This window comes from Vombatus ursinus, unplaced genomic scaffold, assembly GCF_900497805.2.
Source record: "Vombatus ursinus unplaced genomic scaffold, bare-nosed wombat genome assembly UNPS02014821.1, whole genome shotgun sequence".
Taxonomy (NCBI): Eukaryota; Metazoa; Chordata; class Mammalia; order Diprotodontia; family Vombatidae; genus Vombatus; species Vombatus ursinus.
In genome coordinates, this window is record NW_020954599.1 from 14,997,128 (window position 1) to 15,018,127 (window position 21,000).

Below are 21,000 nucleotides of genomic sequence, written 5' to 3' on the forward strand. Positions count from 1 at the left end.
TCACTGTGCTAAAGGCTGAAAGAAACAATGATAGCTAATATTCATATAGTGCTTACTATATGCCAAGTACTAATTTAATCCTCACAACAACCCTAGGAGATAGGTGCTGTTATTATCCTCATTTGACAGTTGAGGAAACTGAAGCAGATAGAGGTTAAGGGACTTACCTGGGGTGACAGAGATAGTAAGTGTGTAAGGCTGGATTTGAACTCAGGTCTTTCTGACTCCAGATCCAGAACTCTATGCAGTGTATCTCCTAGCTGCCTCAACATTTGACCTCTCTGAAACATTTGACACTATTTAATCACTTTCCCTCTGTGGGCTTTCATGACTCTGCTCTCTTGTTTTTCCTTCTACCTATCTGACCACTCCTCAGTCTCTTTTGCTATATTTTCATCCAGGTTTTGCACACTAACTTTCGGTGTCCCCTAAGACTCTGTCCTGGGCCCTCTTTTTTTCTCTCTGTACTCTTTGACTTCATGATCTCATCAGCTTTTGTGGGTTCAATTATAATCTCTATGCAGATCTATTTATTATTCAGTCCTAGTCTCTCTCCTGATCTCCTGTCCCACATCACCAACTAAAGACCTATTGGACATTTTGAACTCAGTGTTCCATTGGCATCTCAAACTCATCATGTCTCCCTTCTTCTGAATTTCCCTATTACTGTCAAGGTCACCACCATCCTTTAGTCACTGAGGTTCATAACCTCAATGCCCTTACCTTCTTTCTGTCATTCCACATATCTGATCAGTGACCAAACCTTATAATTAGATACAATTCTCAATCAATAATTAATAAATAATACAGTTATTTTACACAGCAAACACACTGTAGATACACATATACATGTACGTAGAGGGAAATAAAATCAGAAAACTGGAGCTTGGTAACAACAGGGCTGACGCTTATATTTAATCTCCTTGCTCTTTGGGATCCTAAATCAAATTGTTGATTGTATATACTACATGCTAACATACTAAAGCAACACTTTCCCAAATCTTAACACTTTCCCTTTGTGTTTTTCAGATATAGAACCAAGAGAAAATGTTTTTTTTAAAGTTAAAGAAAACGAGGTGTTCCTGAACTAAGGAACAGATGTCTTTGCAAGGCCTACTTATGTTTTACCAGTTAAAATCAGTTACAAGAGCAGTAAAACTCTTTTAGGTCTTTTTCTTACCTTGCTAGGTAATATTAGTAAAGTCATGTGCTCACAAATTTGCTAATGTAGAAAGTAATGAATTAACAGGGCAAGACAAAATTGAGTCAAGTTTCAAGCAGAGAAGGCTGTTGCTAGAGTTATTGTGCATTTGGTGATTCATTCAAATCATAAGAATTTTGAAACCCTCACATATACCTAGGACTATTCTGTGGAGAAGAAGGACACAATTTACTTCAGATGACCCAACTGATTTACATTCAACAGCTAGTGAACACTTAAGTGTTAAATCATATGGTGACTCTAAGGGCAAAGGAGGAATGGAAGTCAATGTGGGCTAGAGTAAGTAAGACCTCAAGGAAGAGAGTGGACTTTAACTCGACTTTGAAGGCTGAATAGGATTCATACAAATGAAACGGAAGGTGAAGGAAGAGCAGAAGCAAATACACAGGTGGTGGGAATTGACACAGCTTTAATGGGAGACAGGGTGGACAGTGATCTGACTTGCAAGTAGGGTGTATGTTGGAAAGAGGGGAGAAATGTAGTGCACTAGGTAGGATTTCAGGAGGGATTTGGCGAAAATCATGGAAGACCTTAAAAACAGATAGGAAAGATTGTGCACAATGCAGTAGGTAACAGTAAGACACTGTGGGTTCTTGAGCAGGGAAGTTACATTTTGAAAGTCCCATTTTAGGAAGATTAGTTGGGCAGAATGAAATGGAGGAGGAGAGACTGAAAGCAAGAAGATCAGCTAATTTTCTCAAGCAATAGACCTGGAATGATCAGAATTTGAACTGGGAGAATGAGGAGGGACTTCAAGAAACTCTTTGAAGAAAGAAATGAAAGAATTTGGTGATGAATTAGAAATGAGAGATGTAGGATAAGGAAGAAGCAAAGATGAGTCCAAGGTTTTTATCTCAGGAGACTAAAAGAATAATACAGTAGTACTACTAACAGCAATGAGGTAGAAAAGGAGACCTGGGTTTTTAATGAGGGGAGAGTGGTGGCAATGAGTTCAGTGTCATGTGCTTTGCATTTAAGATGGGAGCAGGACAGTTGAGTGGAAGAAAATCTGTGGGCAGTTGGAAAAATGTGATTGGAGCAGAAGCAAGTGTCAAGATATAGATTTGTAAAAGGGAGAACTGAAGACATGAAAATGGATAAGCTCATTGAGGTTTGTGTCTCTTTTTACAATATTGTCCCATCATATATGTATGCATGTGTGCATGTGTGTATATATGTGTGTGCATCATCTAATTTCATATATATATTCTCTTTATGAGGCACTGTGACAAAGTGGAAAAAGATCCAGCATCAGAGTTTGGAAGACCTGAGTTCAAGTCCTGCCTCTGACACACACTGGCTCTCTGACTCTAGATAAAGTCACTTAACCTCTCAATGCTCTAGGTAACTCTCTGAGACTAAGTTTCAGAGAAGATGTTGATCTGCATTAGTAGAGGAATTTTTCTTACCCGGGAGCTCCCTGTACAAATGAAATCAAATGTCCAGTCCCTGTTGCATATATTTTCCCTCTTCTCCCCTCCCTTCTTTTCTCTCTCTCTCTCTCTCTCTCTCTCTCTCTCTCTCTCTCTCTCTTTCATCTAAATGTAAGAGAGGCAGCAAAAGGTCATTCTAGAAGGTTTGCCTTAGAGTTATCAAGACTGAAGTTCAAGTTCTGCCTCTGATGGCACGTCCCTGGGAAAATCGTTTAATTTTTAAGACCAAGAGGAGGTGCCAATCTATACTGATAAAAGAATTTTCTTACAGGAAACTCCCTTTACTGATAAAATCACAGGTAAGGTGTGTGGGTGAATATATAAACAAATATACATATGCTTATGTAAAATATATACATACACATATATGCATATGAAATATAACCACATATTATAGGAAGAATAATAGGGTAATAATATGGGGAAAGAATATATGTGTATATACTTAGATCTGCACACACATGCATATACATGTATCTTTATCTACCTCTATTTATACATCTATCTAATCTACCTAGAGAGAGAAGGAAGAATAGAGAATTCAAAAACAGATGATTTAGTGGGTAGAAAGAAGTAGAGCACATGGCAAAGCAGATGAAGCATTAGTTTGAGAGGTAGGAGGAGAATCAGGAAAGTATAGTGTCATAGAAGCCAAGGAAGAAAGAAAGAAGCCAAAGAAGAAAGAAAAGAAAGAAAGGTATCAAAGAGTGCTTGTTCACTATGAAATGCCATCGAAAGGTCAGGGAAGGTAGGTAGTGAGAAAAGTTCATGGCTCTGGTGAGAAAGGGGTCATTGGTAGACAGTGATGGAACCATTTCAATGCTTTGGTAGTGATGAAAGACAGAGAGTGGGTTCTTGTGCAAGGAATGCAGTGAAAACCCATTATTTTCAAAGCTTTTGGCAGGAGAAGAATGGGCAAAGATTGCGCAGTAGCTGAAAGAGGCAGCAGTTAAAAGTAAAGAGATCCAAGCATATTTAAAGGTGAAAGGGAAGAGGGCTGTGATGAGGAAGTGAATGATAATCATGGGGGCAAGGTCTGAGGGATGGAATCAAGTGATTTGCTTTAGGAAATGGGAAAGGATTCTTTCCCTCTGAGACTGACTATAGAAATAAATATTTATGAAAGGCAAGAAACTAAAAGAGTTTGAACCAAAATATGTTTCTCTTTTTGTAGAAGGAAATGTTCACTTACCTGCAAGGCCTCATGAATATTGCCATTGTAGTCTATGATTTCTGTTGCTCCTGGATCTCCCTTTTGCCCAGGAGGACCCTACGAATATATCAAGAAGAATTTGCTCATTGAAAAGTATATACCAACAATACTCTTGTCCTTTCAGAACTTCTTCCCCCACCATTTCTGGGCCCCCCACCCAATCAGCCCCCAAACCATATCTTTGTGTCTGCCCTTTCAAGACAAACATGCCTGGCCAAATTTTGTTCTTTCATGGAGTTAGGCAACTTCTAGCTTCCTTGAGGTATATACAGAAGACAGGGACTTCACCAAAGGTGAAATAGAAGAAATTTAACTTTGCAAAGAGTTTCTAATAATTATTAGAATAAAAATTAAAATGAGATGTCAACATTTGCACTGGATTTATCTCTATTTACCCAAGTCATTCCTTTTTCCTTATCTTCATTTTATAGACTGCTTCTAATCTCTTGACTTTAAGAGAACAAAGCATCTTTCAGCAGCAAAGAATTTTTGAGTTGCCCACAAGTATAGGCTCCATTTAAAAACAAACAATACTATTTAATTAAAGCTGACAAATATTTAATTTGTCTGTGATGTACAAAGCACAAATAGGGAATAGAAAAGAGAATGTTGTTTATGAAATCTTTTTCATAGGCTCACAGACTTAAAGCTGAAAGGAACCTTAGAAATCTTGGAGCTTAACCTCTTTATTGTACAGATGGAGAAAGTGAGGCCCAGAAAGGTTAAGTATTTTGCCCAGGTCCACACAACTAGTAAGTGCCTGAGGTTGTCTTGTCCAGGTCTTCCTGATTCCAAGTCCAGTGCTCATCTGTTTCACCAGGATGCTTCTCTTCTGACTTTTATCTGCTAGCTCTTAGGCTGACAGGCTTTAATCCCCATTGGGACTCTTCCAATTCCCTGATTTCATTTAAGCCCAAGGTTCATGGGTTGATGCCTATTTTTATTACTGAATTAATAGCCTAATGGACATTATAGACAGATGATCATAGGGTAGTTGTTGAGACTGAACAGAGTGAAAAATAGATAGGGAATTTTAAGATCTCCTGTCTTGGAGCTAGGTTTGTTTATTACCAGTTACACACTCTTTACCCTCTTCCTTTAGGACCATGAAGGAGAGAATGAACCTGTTGGTTGGGCCAATAGTGGTGACAGCAATAGTTACAGTGGGTGTTACCCCTTGTGCTCTCTCTCTTTCTCTGTCTCTTTCTCTCTCTCTCTCTGTCCCTCTCTCCATATATACAAAATATATACATACATATATGTGTGTATATGTATATATTTGCGTATCTATGGATGCTATCACTATGTTTATGTATGTATATGTATAAATATGTATATGTGTGTGTGTGTGTATCACAACATTCCAAGTAGATATTTCAAATTCTACCTTGTATATAGGCTAATGGTAGCAATTCAAGATGGCAGGCACACTTACCCTTGGTCCCAGAACTCCAGAGTCACCTTTGTCTCCATGATCACCCTATTGCCCAGAAAAAACAAAGCAAAAAATAAATTCCTCTTTCTTGGAAAAGAATGATCAATAATTGAAACTTATAACATTTTGACTTGCAATTGGCACACACAATTTAGTCAGTAAGAACATCTCACATTGTAAAAGAAATGAACCCACTGGGGATTAGAAATCATTTAAATATATAAATGATAGTTATATATATGTAATATACACAGGTATAATACATATATACACATACCCTTTTAAATTTATCTACAATATAGCAATCATTCTATAAACATTTTTGAGATTCAATGTGCCTGTCAGAAACCTCTTACAGGAATTTTTGCAAAATCAGTCTATATTTTTTCTCCGTTAAAGACTTCACTTGCAATACTGTCAATTCATCCACCTGAAACTGAGTGATGCTGGCCTTCAGAATCCTTTGTAATGTCATGATACTTAATAGCAAGGACCACAATGATCACATTGACTGAGTTTTGGAGAGCTACCACCTCTTGCCTTCTGTTTTCCCCATCCTGTCACCCAATTGCAGTTTTGTGAGTAAACAACCCTGATGAATGACAAGTTCCAATGAATATTGAATAGGTTCTCCATGGACTTTTATTTATTTATTTATTTATCTATTTATTTACTTACTTATTTATTTGTTTGTTTGTTTATTTATTTATTTACAAAAGGCACTGTTTGTGTTGTAGGGGAAACTTTTCATCTGGCAAAATACTCACTGAAGAAACAGGCACTCGCCCTTACTGAAATTTAAGGCACAGGAGAGGCCTTTACAAAACATGTGATGTGCACGATTCCACAATTCCACCAGGGAGAAAAATACCCAGCTTTTGTCTTCGTTTAATGAATTCAATTTTATTTGATTAAAAAAATGGAAATTTAACCTCACCTAAAGAAAACAGCCTAGAAACAAACTTTCAAACTAGAAGGAAAAGCAGGAACTACCCTGAAAAAAAGCGACTGAGATGAAATAAAGTCCAATTATATTAAGATGGCAGAATGAGGAGGCATTAATAGTAATGGCAGCATGTGAGTTAGTGTGAAAATAAGGCTCTTTGGAAAAATTAAATTCTCCAAACTCTACACAGTTTCTCTTGGAGAGAGACAGACAGAGAGAGACAGAGAGAGACAGAGAGAGAGAGAGAGAGAGAGAAGAGAGTAGGGTAGTGTTGGTAGAAAGTACTGAGGTGTTGTTACTGACCTTTGACCCTTTGGGACCTCTAGCTCCTGATTCACCTTGTTTCCCCTGATATAAGGAGGGCATGATGGTGGAAAAGAGAAAATGGCAAGTGAAGTTAAGAATAGAGAAAAGAATTAGCTGTGATTCAAAATAATGCAGAATGGTGAACAACCTTTTAAGTTAGCTGCCCCAATACTAGGGATAGGTATATATCCAACTGGGTATATAACCATAAACACAAGGAAACCATAATGGTTCCTGGGTCCCATGTCTTCCCACCAACCTAGCCATTCCATGATGATTTAGAGGACTATTCTCTCATCAAAACAAGGGGAGGATTTACATGAATAATTCTCATTAGTCTTAATAGTGTTTGTCTGCATAAATTTCCTATTCTTCAAAGAGTAAATTATTTCCTGTGTCAGCAGGATGGGCAATTAAAATAAAGTGTTACCACATTAGCTGCCTGGAAAGTTTAGCAGAATAAAGATCAAACAGTCAAATGAATCTTTTTACTTTAATAATTTCAAGGTGTTATTCGCCATCATACAATACAAATAAGCAGAGACTTCATATTTCCCCAGAAAGTTTTAAACACATCCAGGAGGAAGATATTGCTACATTATCTCCCTCCTCTTCTTGTCCCCATCCCAATGGACTTGGTTAATCAAGATAAGAGAGTAAACAGAATAGATCAAGTTGGAAAAGTGAAATTATAGTGTCAATCCCATTTGGAAAAGACCCAGTACGCGCTCACTTCAGAAACTATTTGGGAGTTTGTAGTTCCCTTCAACACCTGTTGAGCTTTATTTTGGTTTCCTGGTCTAAAGCAGGTGGTACCCATTTTCAGACCTGTGAACAACATTTCACAGGGCAAAGACAACTGACCTTGAGTCCAGGAGCTCCAGGTTCACCTCGCTCACCTTTCCCAGGTGACCCAGCCTCTCCACGTTCACCCTGTCACAGATCACATCATAAACAAGTGACAAAATGCCAATATTCATCATTAAAGAAAAACAGGTTTGGGGGCATAGAGAGGAAACAGAGTAGAGTCCAAGAAAATGGGCCAGCTTGAAAAAAAAAACTTTGATTCTGATAGTTATCTATAGAAAATGTTTTCTCCAAGGAAAGTTATGGCATACAGGAAAGATATGGAATTTATTTATTTTTGGATCTCATCATCTTATTTTCAACTGCTGGTCAGTAAAATGGATTTCCTGCTAAGCTAGGGATACGAGGAAGTCAGTTCAGATTACTGATGGGGGGAAAAAATCTCTACAAGCTTGGTGACGAAGGATGTGGCGATATAAATTCAATATAATCCATACACTATTTAAAAATAATAGCCAACATTTATATAGCACTTTATGTCTTACAAAGTTTTTGTATGTGTTAGCTTAAACCTCATATCAACTCCATGAGGTAAATGCTATACCCATTTATAGACAGGAAACTGAGACAGACAGGGAAAGCAATTTGCCCTGGATCATAAAGATAATAAGTGAGGCAATATTTGAACTGGGACCTTTCTGAATTCCAGTACTACTTTTTATCCACCTAACTACCTAAAAAGAACAAAATATCCTAGAACAAAAGTTTTTATGGACTTGTGTCAGCAAACCATCAGGTCTAAATTGGAACCTGATGACTTTAAACTCCCATAGACTTCATTATTATTATTATTATTATCATTATTATTATTATTATTATTATTACTATTATTACTATTAAGAAACATTAGAAAGCCAGCCTAGAAATCAGGAAGACCCCATTTACAACATATATTGGCTGTGTGACTTTGAACAAGTCACCTAATTGCACAGAGATGCAGACTACTCTCTAAATTGCAGAACGGATTGTCTATTTTTATTAGGAGAGGGAGTTTCCTAATTAGTAGTTTCCAACACACATTCTTGACTCCCTACTAGCTTCCCTCAACAATTAACAAAAAAGACCATAAGAGAGTTGCATACTGTAATATCTCTCTTTTTTTTTTTTTTTTTTGGCAAGGCAATTGGGGTTAAGTGACTTGCCCAAGGCCACACAGCTAGTAAGTGTCAAGTCTCTGGTCTGAGACCAAATTTGAACTCAGGTCCTCCTGACTCCAGGGCCGATGCTCTATCTACTGCGCCACCTAGCTGCCCCAACTACCGCAATATCTCTTCCATTATTCTACCTCTCTCAATTCTCTTTGTAACCAATCGAGTTCAGGCCCTTGTAAACTTCCCGTCTATAATATTGCAACAGCTTCCTAACTGTTCTCCTCCAATCTCACCCCACTGTAATCTACGATTCCCACCATTATCAGCACTATCCCCCTATCACATTTCTTGATCACATCACTCCCGTATTTCATGACCTTTAGTGAGTCTCCACTGTCTGCTGGATAAAGGACACATTCTCAACCTGGCATTCAAAGTCCTCCATATTTGGCTCCAACCTACTTTATCTCATACTATACCCCTTCATCTACCCTGTGTTCCAACCAAATAAACTGGATTATTCTTCATCCTTCTTTCCGTTTCCATGCATGAAATCAATGCCCCCCTTGCCCATCTCTACCTATTGAAAGCTATTTTCTTCCTTCAAGACCCAATTCAGGGGCACCTCTTCTGTGAAGCTTTCGTTGTCAGCTGGATATTGTTCCATTCACAGAATTCTGATAGCACTTTGTACCTTCTCTTTGCATTTAAACAAATTCTGGCTTATAACATTGGTGTGCATATTGTACTCCAATGATTATAGGCTTCTTATGGTCAAGCAAAATGTTTCATCTTTGTATTCCCAGCACCTAGCACCTTGCTGGACTGAAGGTACTTAATAATGTTTATTGAATCTAATAGGACCGCAGAATTTTGAGTGGTAAGGGACTTTGGAGATCTTCTAATAAAATCCTCTCTATATGATAAAATCAGTATTTTAGGAAGATCAATCTGTTGATGGTGTACTATAGAGAATGGGGGAATGAGGAATTAGAAGCTCCTAGCATAATAATTGGGACAGCTAGGTGACTCAGTGGATAGAGAGGTAGGCCTAGAATCAGGAGGACCTGAGTTCAAATTTGGCCTCAGACACTTTCTAGCTTTGTGACCCAAGACAAGTCACTTAAACTCAGTTTGCCTTCATCCATTGGAGAAGGAAAAATGAAAAATTACTCCAGTATTTTTGCCCAAAAAACCATACGGACAGTATCAGCATGTTATGGCCCATAGGGTCACAAAGAGTCAGACATGACTGAACAACTGAACAAGAAAAAGAAGGACAATAACTTGACCAGAGCAGGCATTTGATGAATATTTGCTGAACTGAACTGTTGAATGGCACCAGGGAGACCTGTATTCAAATCTTGGCTTTGTTACTTACAAATCTAAGTGACTTTAGGCAAGATATTTGGCCTCCCTAGGCCTTAGTTCCTGCACTAATAATGAAGACAACAAAATGGTTGCACGTATGTAGCACTTTAATGTTTACAAAGCAATTTACACATTTATCTCATTGTATCCTCGTAATCACTCTGAGCAGTAGGTACTGTCATTATCCTCATTATACAAATGGAGAAACTGAGGCAGACAGAAGCTAACTGATTTGCCCAGGGTCACATAACTAGGAAATATCTGAGGCCAGATTTGAACTCAGACTTTCTGACTCCATATCCATGGCACTATCTCGTAGTCTCCCCTAAAGTAAGGGGGTTGGCCCACATAGCCTCTTCAGGCCTCCTCAGGCTCTAGGTTTTTTTCATACTGACAGGTTCAGTTCCTTCCTCTACCACTTGCTATAATACGCTTGGGAAAGTCACTTCAGCCTTCCTGGGCCTCAGTTTCCTCATCTGAAAAATGAAGAGGTTGAACTACATGACTCCCTTAGAGCTCTAAATCTATACTCCTTTGATCTGTGACCTGGTCGATAGAAATTGTTGCTTGTCATCCAGGAAAAGGATGATGAGGACCATGAATTCTAATAGCAGTTGAGGAATGAAAAGGTGAAGAGATTACTTGCTAAAATCTGCCGAGGTTATAATAGGTGCTCCGTGTACTTGGACACCTTACTGTATGAAAAGTGCATGAGAACACCCCCAATTCGTATACACTGGCTGTGTTCCAGCATTCATGTAAAGCAATGTGAATTGGTTGCCTCTGACAGGTCACACACATCACTTCCACTGATAAGAAGAGAGGTGGTCTGCCCTTCTCCAGAGAGGATGGGGTCTTCCATCTACAGACTGATACATTCAGGGCTCTTCTTACAGGGATGGTTAATGAACACCCAGACCTGACTATCTGAAACCATCTCTCATTTACTTTCAATGAATGCAACACTTGGAAGAGGAGGATGCAGTTGTTTAAAAATAAAAGAATGCTGTTTGGTCTAACGTTACACCTTTTAATTTATCTAGGACTTGTATCTGTCACAAGCAAAACTAGAATTTCAGATCCCTATCTTCTAAGTTCATGTGGGTGTTTTTGTTTCCTCCTGAGAAGATAAAAAAGGAGCTTCATCCTGACTTGATAAATAGCAAAATAATTTTTCCTGTGGTGGGCACACAGGCTTTTATAAATGCTTTTAGCATACTCTTTGGAGCTGTCTGGTGGGACAAGCCATTGAAGATTTTATATTAGAGAATCTCTCTGCTCTTCAAAGTGTCTCCTTCAGGCACCAGGTGCTTGTGGAATCTATGAAAGGATTATTTCTAGCCTCTGACTCCAAAGGAGTCGCAATGATGAGGGTGAGTTATATTCTCTGCTGAAGTTAGTGGCTGCCTAACTCTGCATAAAAATTTCACTCCTTCCACCTGGCCATTAGACTACAGAGCTCTTTAGCAGCTTATATAAGGGAGGAAGGGGGGAGGTACATTGTCTCATTTATTCCACTCCCCTGTGAATCATTTTGCCAGCCTCCTTCTGCATAGAAGCCAAGGAAATGAGAATCTACTTACCTTTGTTCCAGGTAACCCTGGCAACCCTGGTTCTCCCTGTGGACCAATGAAACCTGGCTCTCCCTTTAAAAAAGATGAGCAGATCAGAGTATTATTTATTTGCCAGTAAGTAATTAAAACAAAATTGGTTTTCTCCTAATGCAACTCTTCTCACCCACCCTCCTTCTCCATCACCCACTTATTTCCAACTGAGATTCAGCAACTGACAGACAAAATTAAACAGGGAGGGTCTTCATCAGCATAACTCTTTGGAGCAAATCTTCATAGAATTTAAATGAAAAAAGAGGAAGAAAAGAAAAGTGAGAAATCTCTAATTCTCCTTTTCCATTTGTTGTGTGGTGCCTATTATTTACTTAGCAAAAATCTAATACATTTGTACTAAGGGCTGGATGAAAAGGTTTTTTCTTTTAGTACCTTTCTATTATGTTTGAATGTATGCATGTATAGTTAGACATAGACATGGCTACACATCAATGATTATTTCCAAAGGTTCCATTCCCCATTTCTTTTTTTCCCCAATGATGTCATATTTCATTTTTTCCCCAGTTGCATGTAAAAAACCATTTTTATATTCTTTTTTTTAAATTTTGATTTCCAAATTCTCTCCATCCCTCCCTCTACTCCCTTATCCCATTGAGAAGGCAAGCAGGTTATGCATGTGCAGTCATGCAAAATATATTCCACATTAGTCATGTTGTGAAACATGACAAAAAAAAACAAGAAAAATAAAGAAAAAGTATGTTTTGTTCTGCATTCAGACTCTATCAGTTCTTTCTCTGGAGATGCTATTCCCTACTTCTGATACCTCTGGCACTGTTTTATTAGAAAAAGAAGTGAATAATGCTTTAGAGGGACTTCTCATGAACATTTCTATTTCTTTCTTCTCTCTCTGCACCTTTACATGTGAACAGGTGAATCAGAGCAGACCACCTCCAGGAGCATGTTTAACAAAATAGTGTTCTGAACTTCTAGTATTTCAGAAATGCCAATGACAGAGATCCAAATTTCAGGCAAAAAATGTTAACCACAAATTTATAATCCTTTGTTGTTAGAGTAACACCTTATTGATGACTAAAAATGCTCTTGTCCACAAAAACAAATAAATAAGTTATCCCTCAATACTTTCTGAATCAGAGTCTCTTTAAATGACTGGCTAGCACTAAAAAAAATGCAAGGTTTTTGTTTTTTTTTTTAAAGATTGGCAATTTATAAGTAAGTCAGACCTCTCATATCTCTAAGGAGAAATTAATTCTCTGGTTGGTTAGCATACCAGTAAGAGTGCAAAGCAAACAGGATGACCAGGAAGGGCATAACAGTGAAAGAGAAGGGATAGGAATAAATGATGCGCAAACACACATTTCTTATTCTGGTTAGTGGTCATGTTACTAGGAAGAGAAAGCTTGGGATGCAAAACTTCAGAGCTTATGTTATTGCTGTCTAGAAACAGTTTATAGGATCTAAAATTTCAATCCTCATTAATCATAAAGTGATTAAACAGCAGACTGATAGTGATGTCTTATGAATCATGATAAAAGAAAGTGCTCGGCAAGCCCACTATTTCAAACAACATTAGCATTGCTAATCTTACAGTTTTCCATAAGAATGATTGCTAGTTCATTGTCATCATGACCCTGAGAAAGAGTCTACGTTTTTTTCGCCAATCCAAACAAAACAAAAACTCACTACCAGCTTCTCATAAATGTTTATTTCAACTCTCAACCTAGTCAAAGGGGGGAGGGGAGAATGTTTAGCTTTAGGAAAAATCTATTTGTATTTATTTTTTCCTTTTCAGAGATCTCAAATAGCTTCACAGACAGCAGCCTCATAATTTCTTGGTGTGATAGATAGGTAGAAAAGAATTGCTATACCCATTTTACAGATAAGGAAATTGAATTTAATAGTAATTTGCCTGAGGACAGTCCTGATAAAACTAGAAATTAGACCTGTCTTCTGATTCCCATCCTAGGGTTTGGTCCAAAGACTACGGAGCTGTCCTTGAGTATATGAATCACTCCCTTTAATCTCAAAAAGTTCTTGGTAACTACTGGTAGACCAGAGATGGTTAAGTTGCTGTCTTCCTTTTCTAAGGAGGAGAAGAAACGATGTTCCTACAAAGCCAGGGACGTGAAGTTGCAATATTCAGATTGTTTCAGCTTCCTCCTGTTGCCATCTCCATTGTGTTCTCCTAAATTCTTGGGGTTGGGGCTATGAGCACTCCGTTGGACCCTCCCTGGAGCCCAATGGTATATAAGATGACTCTGGACTTGTTTCAGTGACCTGGCACTATATTTTGAAGTCAACACAATCCATGACAGCAGCAATCTACTAAGAGTGAGGTTATAGGATTATAGATTTAGAGCTGGAAGACAGCTCAGAAGCCATATTGTTCAATACCCTCATGTAACAGAGGAGGAAAATGATACCTAGAGGTGGTAAAGAATTTTAGAATTATAGCTGCAAAGCTCCAACAGACCTCAGTTCAATTCCCTCATGTAACAGAGGAGGAAACTGATACCTAGAGGTGGTAAAGAATCTTAGAATTATAGAAGCAAAGCTCCAACAGACCTCAGAGGCCATTTAATACAACAGTTTCATTTTACAGATGAGAAAACTGAGGTCCAGAGGTGGGAAGTGGCTTGCCTAAAGTCACATAAGAAGTGAGAGACAGAGGCAAGATTTACACCTAGGTTCTCTAAATCTGGTTCTCTTTCCGCAGCACCATACTGCTGTTTCAGGTGGAAGGAAACACACATTCATCAAGTGCATATTATGTGCCAGGCACTTTGATTACATTATCTCATTTGATCCTCCCAACAACCCTGGGAGGTAGGTGCTATTATTTTCCTCATTTTTCAGGTGAGGAAACTGAGTCAGGTGTAATTTGAGAGACTTGCAATGAGCCACACAATTAGGAAGTGCCTGTGGCCAGATTCAAACTAAGATCTCTTGACTCCAGGCCTAGAGCTCCATCCACTGGGATATCTAGCTATCAGTAAGCCATGTCTCTCCTTCATCACTATTCCCCATCCCCCAAATGTTGAGATCTGTCACATAGAATGGAAAGAAAATAAAATGCTGAAGGAGATTCTGAAAAAAAAAAACAGAAAAAAAAATCAGATACACCTTTGTAGTTAGACTCTCAGAGCACAGAGCCCAGTTCTTATCTCTTTTCTGTCTGCTGGCTCAAGGATGCTTTCAATATGTCACCATCACAACTAAGGTAAGGCCTATGGGATGATTCAAAATATCTCTGATGTTTCCTGAAACTCCTGGGAGATAGACCATGATTACTCATGACTGTATAATCACCCTGACAGTCAAGAAAGAAATAGCAGATGGAGGTAGGAGGGGCATCATATTGCAGCCACATTTGGGGGAGGCGGGAAGAGTAACAGAATGGGTCAGGAGAAACAGAGACAGCGATCCCAAGACAATGCACTTTGGTGGACTCTTCTTGGGAGGAAAGCAGACTCCTCCTGGACTGTTACCTGGGATTTTCAGGTCTATGAATGAAAGTGATTACTATGCCTATGGAAGGAATACAAACAAATGATCACTTGGAAAAGGAAATCAATCTGAACGATCAAGTAACTGCTTTATAGTGGAAAGGAGAAATAAACTCAAACTTTCTGCAAAACAATTAAAAATGGGAAAAGCTTGACTTTCAGGCAGAAATAGGGGAAGAAAGAAGGCCTTTAGCAGACAGTTATAGAAATATATGTTATAGAAATAGTGACATCAATGAAGGACATCCCCCAGAGATAAGAATAGGACAAGTCATCTCTGAATTTGTCCGATTTATAGCCTTCCTCTCATAATTCCTTCATGTAAATCAAATTGTTGATTTTTTTCCTCATCTTCTTTCCTATCTTTACTCTCTTCAGTGCCGGACAGCAATTTTGCTTGGGTTTTGTGTTATTGTGCCCAGCACCCAGATAGCAAAGTCAATTGGGATCCCAGCCAGATTAGGTCTGCCAATGATGTGTGAAGAGGAATAAAAATAAACAGTAGGATGAAAACTAACAGACTCATCTCAATAAGTTATGCATGGCTAGGGCCACCATGATTTGGATGAGGGAGAAAAGAGAAATCTTAACTGATCACCTGGAGATCACAAGGGGATGGGGGCCAAAAGAATAGCAGAGTTGAATTTTTCTTTAATAAATAACACAGAAGGTTGAATTTAGAACAATGTTACCTATGAATGCACTTTAATGTGAAGTCACAGAATGACTGGGATTAATTTTTTGACAAAAGTGAACTTCAGTGAAACAAATTTTAAGTATTTTATTCGTTGGGGTTTTTGGTTGTTGTTGAGTTGTTTCAGCCATGTCTGACTCTTTGTGACCTCACTGGGGGTTTTCTTGGCAAAGATACTAGAGTGGTTTGTCATTTCCTTCTCCAGCTTATTTTACATATGAGGAAACTGAGGCAAATAGACATTAAGTGTCTGAGCCAGATTTGAACTCAGAAAGATGAGTTTTCCTGACTCTAGGCCTAGTGCTTGATCCACTGCACCACCTAGCTGCTCATATTCATTGTTGATATATATATATATATATGTGTGTGTGTGTGTGTGTGTGTGTGTATATATATGTATGTATGTATGTATGTATATTCATCATGAGGCAACTGAATTTTAAAATATAAATAGTAAAAATTTGAATGGGAAGCTTATAGCCACTGCTTTATAGAGTATCATAGAATGATGTTCTTGCTTTCTAAAAAAAAAATTGAGTAATGTTCTGATGGACACAAAAACAGTGGTCCTTGAAATATGTTCTCAATATAGGTTAATACCTAGCATCCCTATGTCTTAAACTATAAATGCACCAATGTAGAAGTGTCAGTGTGACAATGATTTTCAAGGACAAACACCAAAAGGTGAACATCAATGACAGTGTCTGCATCTTCAGATGGCCACAGCTTTATTTCTGACTCATTTTCATATATATTTAGACAGAACCTAAGCAATACAAAAGTATATTCTTAAATGATTTTCTGAGTGTCAAGAAATTGAATGTAAGGACATCTGAACCTGAAATACCAAAGAATGAGAGGTCAGATGCAGTAGGATGTCTTGGGTATGAAAGGGATCAAGTCAAACAGTGGTATTTTATAGAATATATATATGTATATACACATACATATACATATAACACATTTTATATATATATATATCTATATAATATACATCCTTCCTAATTAATTTGCTAAAAATATAACACAGTAGAACTAAAATGACTAATTTAGAAAGAGCACCAGATTGGGAATCCTTTATTCTAGATACAGCTTGGGGTACTAACTAGCTCTGTGACCCTACCTCCCTAAGTCTTGGTCTCTTTCTCTTTAGACTGAAGGAGCAGATGATTTCTTAAGTCCATTTCCAGTTTGAAGGTTCCATATTTCAAGATCCCAAAACAGTGCTTAAATGAGCACCACTATTTTTAAACGTCCCAAGGGCTAGTACTGGTTTGCCATTTCTGTAATTCCGAGACCAAATTTCTTCTCTGAGAAGGGATCCATAATGGTTATGGTTTGGCTGTTAGACATAGAGTGACCTTGCATTAACATCCCTAGAAGTCAGTTTTATTACATTTTAGAAAAAAAAAACTGCATCTGTGATTTCATTGCTCCAGGGAGGTCTTTGTGCAGGACCTCCTTCTCTATAACTTTTTTTTAAGAGAGTTTCCTGGTATCTCAGAGAAAATAAGTGATCTGCCCAGGGTCACACAGACAGAGAGGCAGAACTTGAACCCCAGGTTGGCCTGGCTCTGAGGCTACCTCTCTATCCCTCTACCAGGCTGTCTTGAGACTCTACTTCAGACTGTCCCACTACTGGACTGAGTGAACCTGTTTGGCAGAAAATATTTAAAGGCATTAAACTAAAACTTCTTGTGAACTTCGTGACATTTTGGAACTTAGGTCTTTGGGCTGTAGTTAATAGTCATGTCAGCACAATTCAATACGTTAAGGATGAAGAGGTCCATTGGCTTTCAGGAAGCTCATAACACTCACTAGCTCATTGGTTTTAAAGATAGAACTAGCTAGCAATTAAATAATAACTCCAAGAATTCTCCTGCTGTTAGAAATTCCTGCCAATGATCAAATGAAAGAAGCATTTAAGCAAACACCTTCTTCACCAGCCAACCAGGAACCCCAAGCACTTCTTGGCTATTTCAAAGTCTCACCTCCAGGCACGGATTATATTCACTTCTTACACAGTGGGAAGAATCATCTCCTTAATACTTGCTGAAATTCCCTGTTAAGTCTTAGTAGTGTGGTCAAAGCAAGTTTCAATGGAGCGGAAGAGAGGAGATCTGCTAGTTCACTGTTCTGAGCTCTGTCACTGATTCAGGGCATGCTCCAGGGCAGACCATATGTGAAGGTTGGGTAACCATGGGATGAGTGGAGAGTCACTCTGTGGCAAGCTAAACTCGATCTCTAAGTAGGCAGAAGGAATGAGATGGAAGCATGATAGAAGCCCAGCTTCCAGCAGTGCAGCGCAGCTCAGCGCTTGTATGTTGAGAACAAGGGTAGCAGGTGGACCCACCTGTCTGTCCACCATTGGTGGGCTAGAGGCAGCCCAGGAGATAAAGAGGGAGAGCTTCGAACAGTCCCAGGTTCTGGGAGGAAGAGTCTGCTGCAAACCAAAGGGCTCTGTTCACATGAACACCTTGTGAGAAGTGCTAGGCATCACACACAGGTCTTTGCAATCACTCTCATGCACATGGATAGCAACGCCATCTTCAAACATGAAGGACAGATATATCTATACCTAGATACATAGATATAGAGATATACACGTACACATACATATATACACATGTACATTTTATACTATATATAGACACATACATGCATATACGCAGTTCTCTCTGTCTCTATGTCTCTTTTTCTCCTTCACTCCCTCCTCCCCTCTCCCTTTTTTACTTTCTGCAAGAAGCCTTCCCCAGTCCTCGCAAATCTTAGTGCCTTCTCCCTAAGATGACCCCTAATTTATCTCTTTATAGCTTCTCTGTACATGGCTTTTTGAATGTTGTCTTCTCCATAAGACTGTGAGCTCCTTGAGAGCAGGGACTGTTTTTGCTTTTCTTTGCATCTCCAACATTTAACACAGTGCCTGGCACACAACAAGTGCTTAATAAATACTAGTTGACTATCTATTACTTCTGAGTCTCCCAATCTCACTCAAACTGGAAATGCGGGGGCCACTCACATATCCAGTCCCACGGAACTTTGCCTACTTCGTTTTTAACTAGGGCTGGTTCTCCCACTCCCCAACTTCAGGTCACCCAGTGGCTTCCCTGCTCTCAAGGGCTCACCATACTGATGGAAGATGTTTTGCCTAGCCTATAACTTTGCCTTCCTCAAAAGATCTGTCAGCCTCAGTCCCCTTGGTAGCTAGGATTACAAGGATGTGCTACTATGCCTGGATACATAGTTATTTTTCAAAAAGAATCACTACTTTTTCAAAGAATTACCCTGACTTTATGTTATCCAAAAAACCCCCAAACAAACCATATTCTGGAGTATCAAAAATCACTAGATTAAAAGCTGTACCCTTACCAGATGCTTCCATTCTAGCATGATCATTTCAAAATAAATAGCTCTTTTCCTACCCTACATCTTAGCACAGATTTAAGCTTTATTTATCTTTTATGACCTTAAATGTCACTACCCACATGGAAAGGTGAAGAAGGCAAACTTCAAGAGGAAATAGCTCAGTGAAGAAGCTAAGAGTCCCAGCTCAAATGGAGAAAAGGGAGGAAGGATCACTAAGGAGTAGTTTTCTCTTGACCCTCTTGGCAAATACTATCTATACCTGAAGAGCATCCTGAGAAGTCATCTGTAGCCTCAAGAGTTTTTAGCTGAGGGATATGGGTCAAACAGATGATTGAAGAGCTGGGAACTGATTCAGGGAATGTGTCCTTCCTATTACCTTTAAGAAACTAAGGATGACTGCTAGAGGTTTGATGAAGGTCTGGGAATCTATAATAAGACACTGACTAATTTTCTCCACACATAGCCAAAAACATCAAGAAGCTATTACCTGCGAATGACCTTGAGGTAATCTCCCAGCTGACCTTGAAGTGACAGTACTGTAGTTCTTTCAGTTTGACTTTGCTAGATTTATTTGCTTGTCCCTTCTCCGTTGTAGGGACAGGATCTACAAGTTCGTCTAGTCAAGATTATCTTGGACCTTTTTCTGTTTGTTTGTTTCTGTAATCAAGGAGTTCTTAACCTGGGGTCAGAAAACTTGTTGCTTTTTTTTTTCTAATATTTTGATAAGTTAGTTCAATGTGATTGGTTTCCTTTGTACATTTACCTATTTTATTCATGCATTGAAAAACCTTACTCTGAGGTCCAGGACACATAAAAGGGTAAAGAACCCCCTTCATGGTCATTAGCAAAGTAAAGTAATACAAGTAAATGCCTCTGGTTAATGGAAACAGCTACCAAGTGCTTTGGGGATTCATAAGCCCAGTTTCACGCAGAAGCAGTTTGCCAGGTGTTCTCATCAAAAACTTTTAGAACTGACCACCTGCAAAAATGAACTGGAAATATTGTCCTAAATGAGCCGATCTCATACTCACAGAAATCTCTGACTTTGCAGTTATGGTCATTGGTTTTATTTTATGAGTCATTCAAAGTGAAAGGCCTTCAATATATGACTTTTTTAACCTGTCTAAAAGAACTTCTAACACGGCAGCCATAATCAGAGGTTGTGTTTTCCAAGATCTTTACTGCTACTAAGTAGATCCAATTTTCGTTTTCCAAAAACAATAGTACAGCAAGATTGGGCGGTGGGGGGAGAGAAGTGCTGATCTGCCAGGGTGCTAAAAGCATCAGCAATAATTCTGATGAATGTGATGTGGCACTGATTGCAGGAACCGTGGAGTATCCTTCTTCCTTACAGGCTAATTAGAATTCAAGTCAGCACAATACCTGCTTTGGAGGATTATAGTGAAAACATTTGTTGTAATAAGAACTGCTAGGCAGCCTGTTTGGAGGTAATGATTGATTTGTAAAATTATTGAAGGGGGAGAGGGTGCAGCAGAGAATGAGAGAGTGAAGTTTGTCCAAAAAATGCTTATTTCCCTTATGGATCAAATCGGACTATACATTAAAACATCTTTTTTTTGTTGGCAATGTTAAAAATGAGCTGCATAGCAAAGGTTTATTTAAACCCTAGAAAATATCGCTTTCTGCTCTTTTCTTCATGGGATTACATCATGAAAGAACTTCTAGTTTATTTATTGGAGGTTTTCATCGGGGCTGGTGAGATTTCTCGTTTCTGGTTGCATGAGTTTCCTAATTGGACTCTCAAATTACTCAATTGCTTATATTGACTTTGTCCATGGCAAGGAGGCTAATGATGGATAACAGAAACACAATGCTAGCCTTTTAACAAGCAGTGTTTTCTTTTTGGGAAGTTATTTCACATCCTGTTTCATTTTTTTGAAAGTCTGACTCTGTTCTGGTTTTCTGATGAGAAAGAAATAGCAGTGTGAGTGGATTTAGTAAATAGC

General features: G+C 38.6%; 1 protein-coding gene across 8 annotated transcripts in view; it reads right to left on the reverse strand.

Moving 5' to 3' along the window:
* The window catches only part of COL25A1 (collagen type XXV alpha 1 chain), a 556,443-nt gene that overhangs the window by 59,920 nt on the left and 475,523 nt on the right, over positions 1-21,000 (reverse strand). For 6 of the 8 annotated variants that reach the window (XM_027837340.1, XM_027837336.1, XM_027837333.1 and 3 more), the window contains 5 exons: positions 11,468-11,530; positions 7,420-7,488; positions 6,553-6,597; positions 5,304-5,348; positions 3,848-3,925 (listed from right to left, as the gene is read on the reverse strand). In XM_027837340.1, the coding sequence (XP_027693141.1) occupies positions 3,848-3,925; positions 5,304-5,348; positions 6,553-6,597; positions 7,420-7,488; positions 11,468-11,530 (300 nt within the window). The remainder of the gene's footprint in view (positions 1-3,847; positions 3,926-5,303; positions 5,349-6,552; positions 6,598-7,419; positions 7,489-11,467; positions 11,531-21,000) is intronic. The other 2 variants (XM_027837339.1, XM_027837335.1) reach the window with 1 other exon arrangement.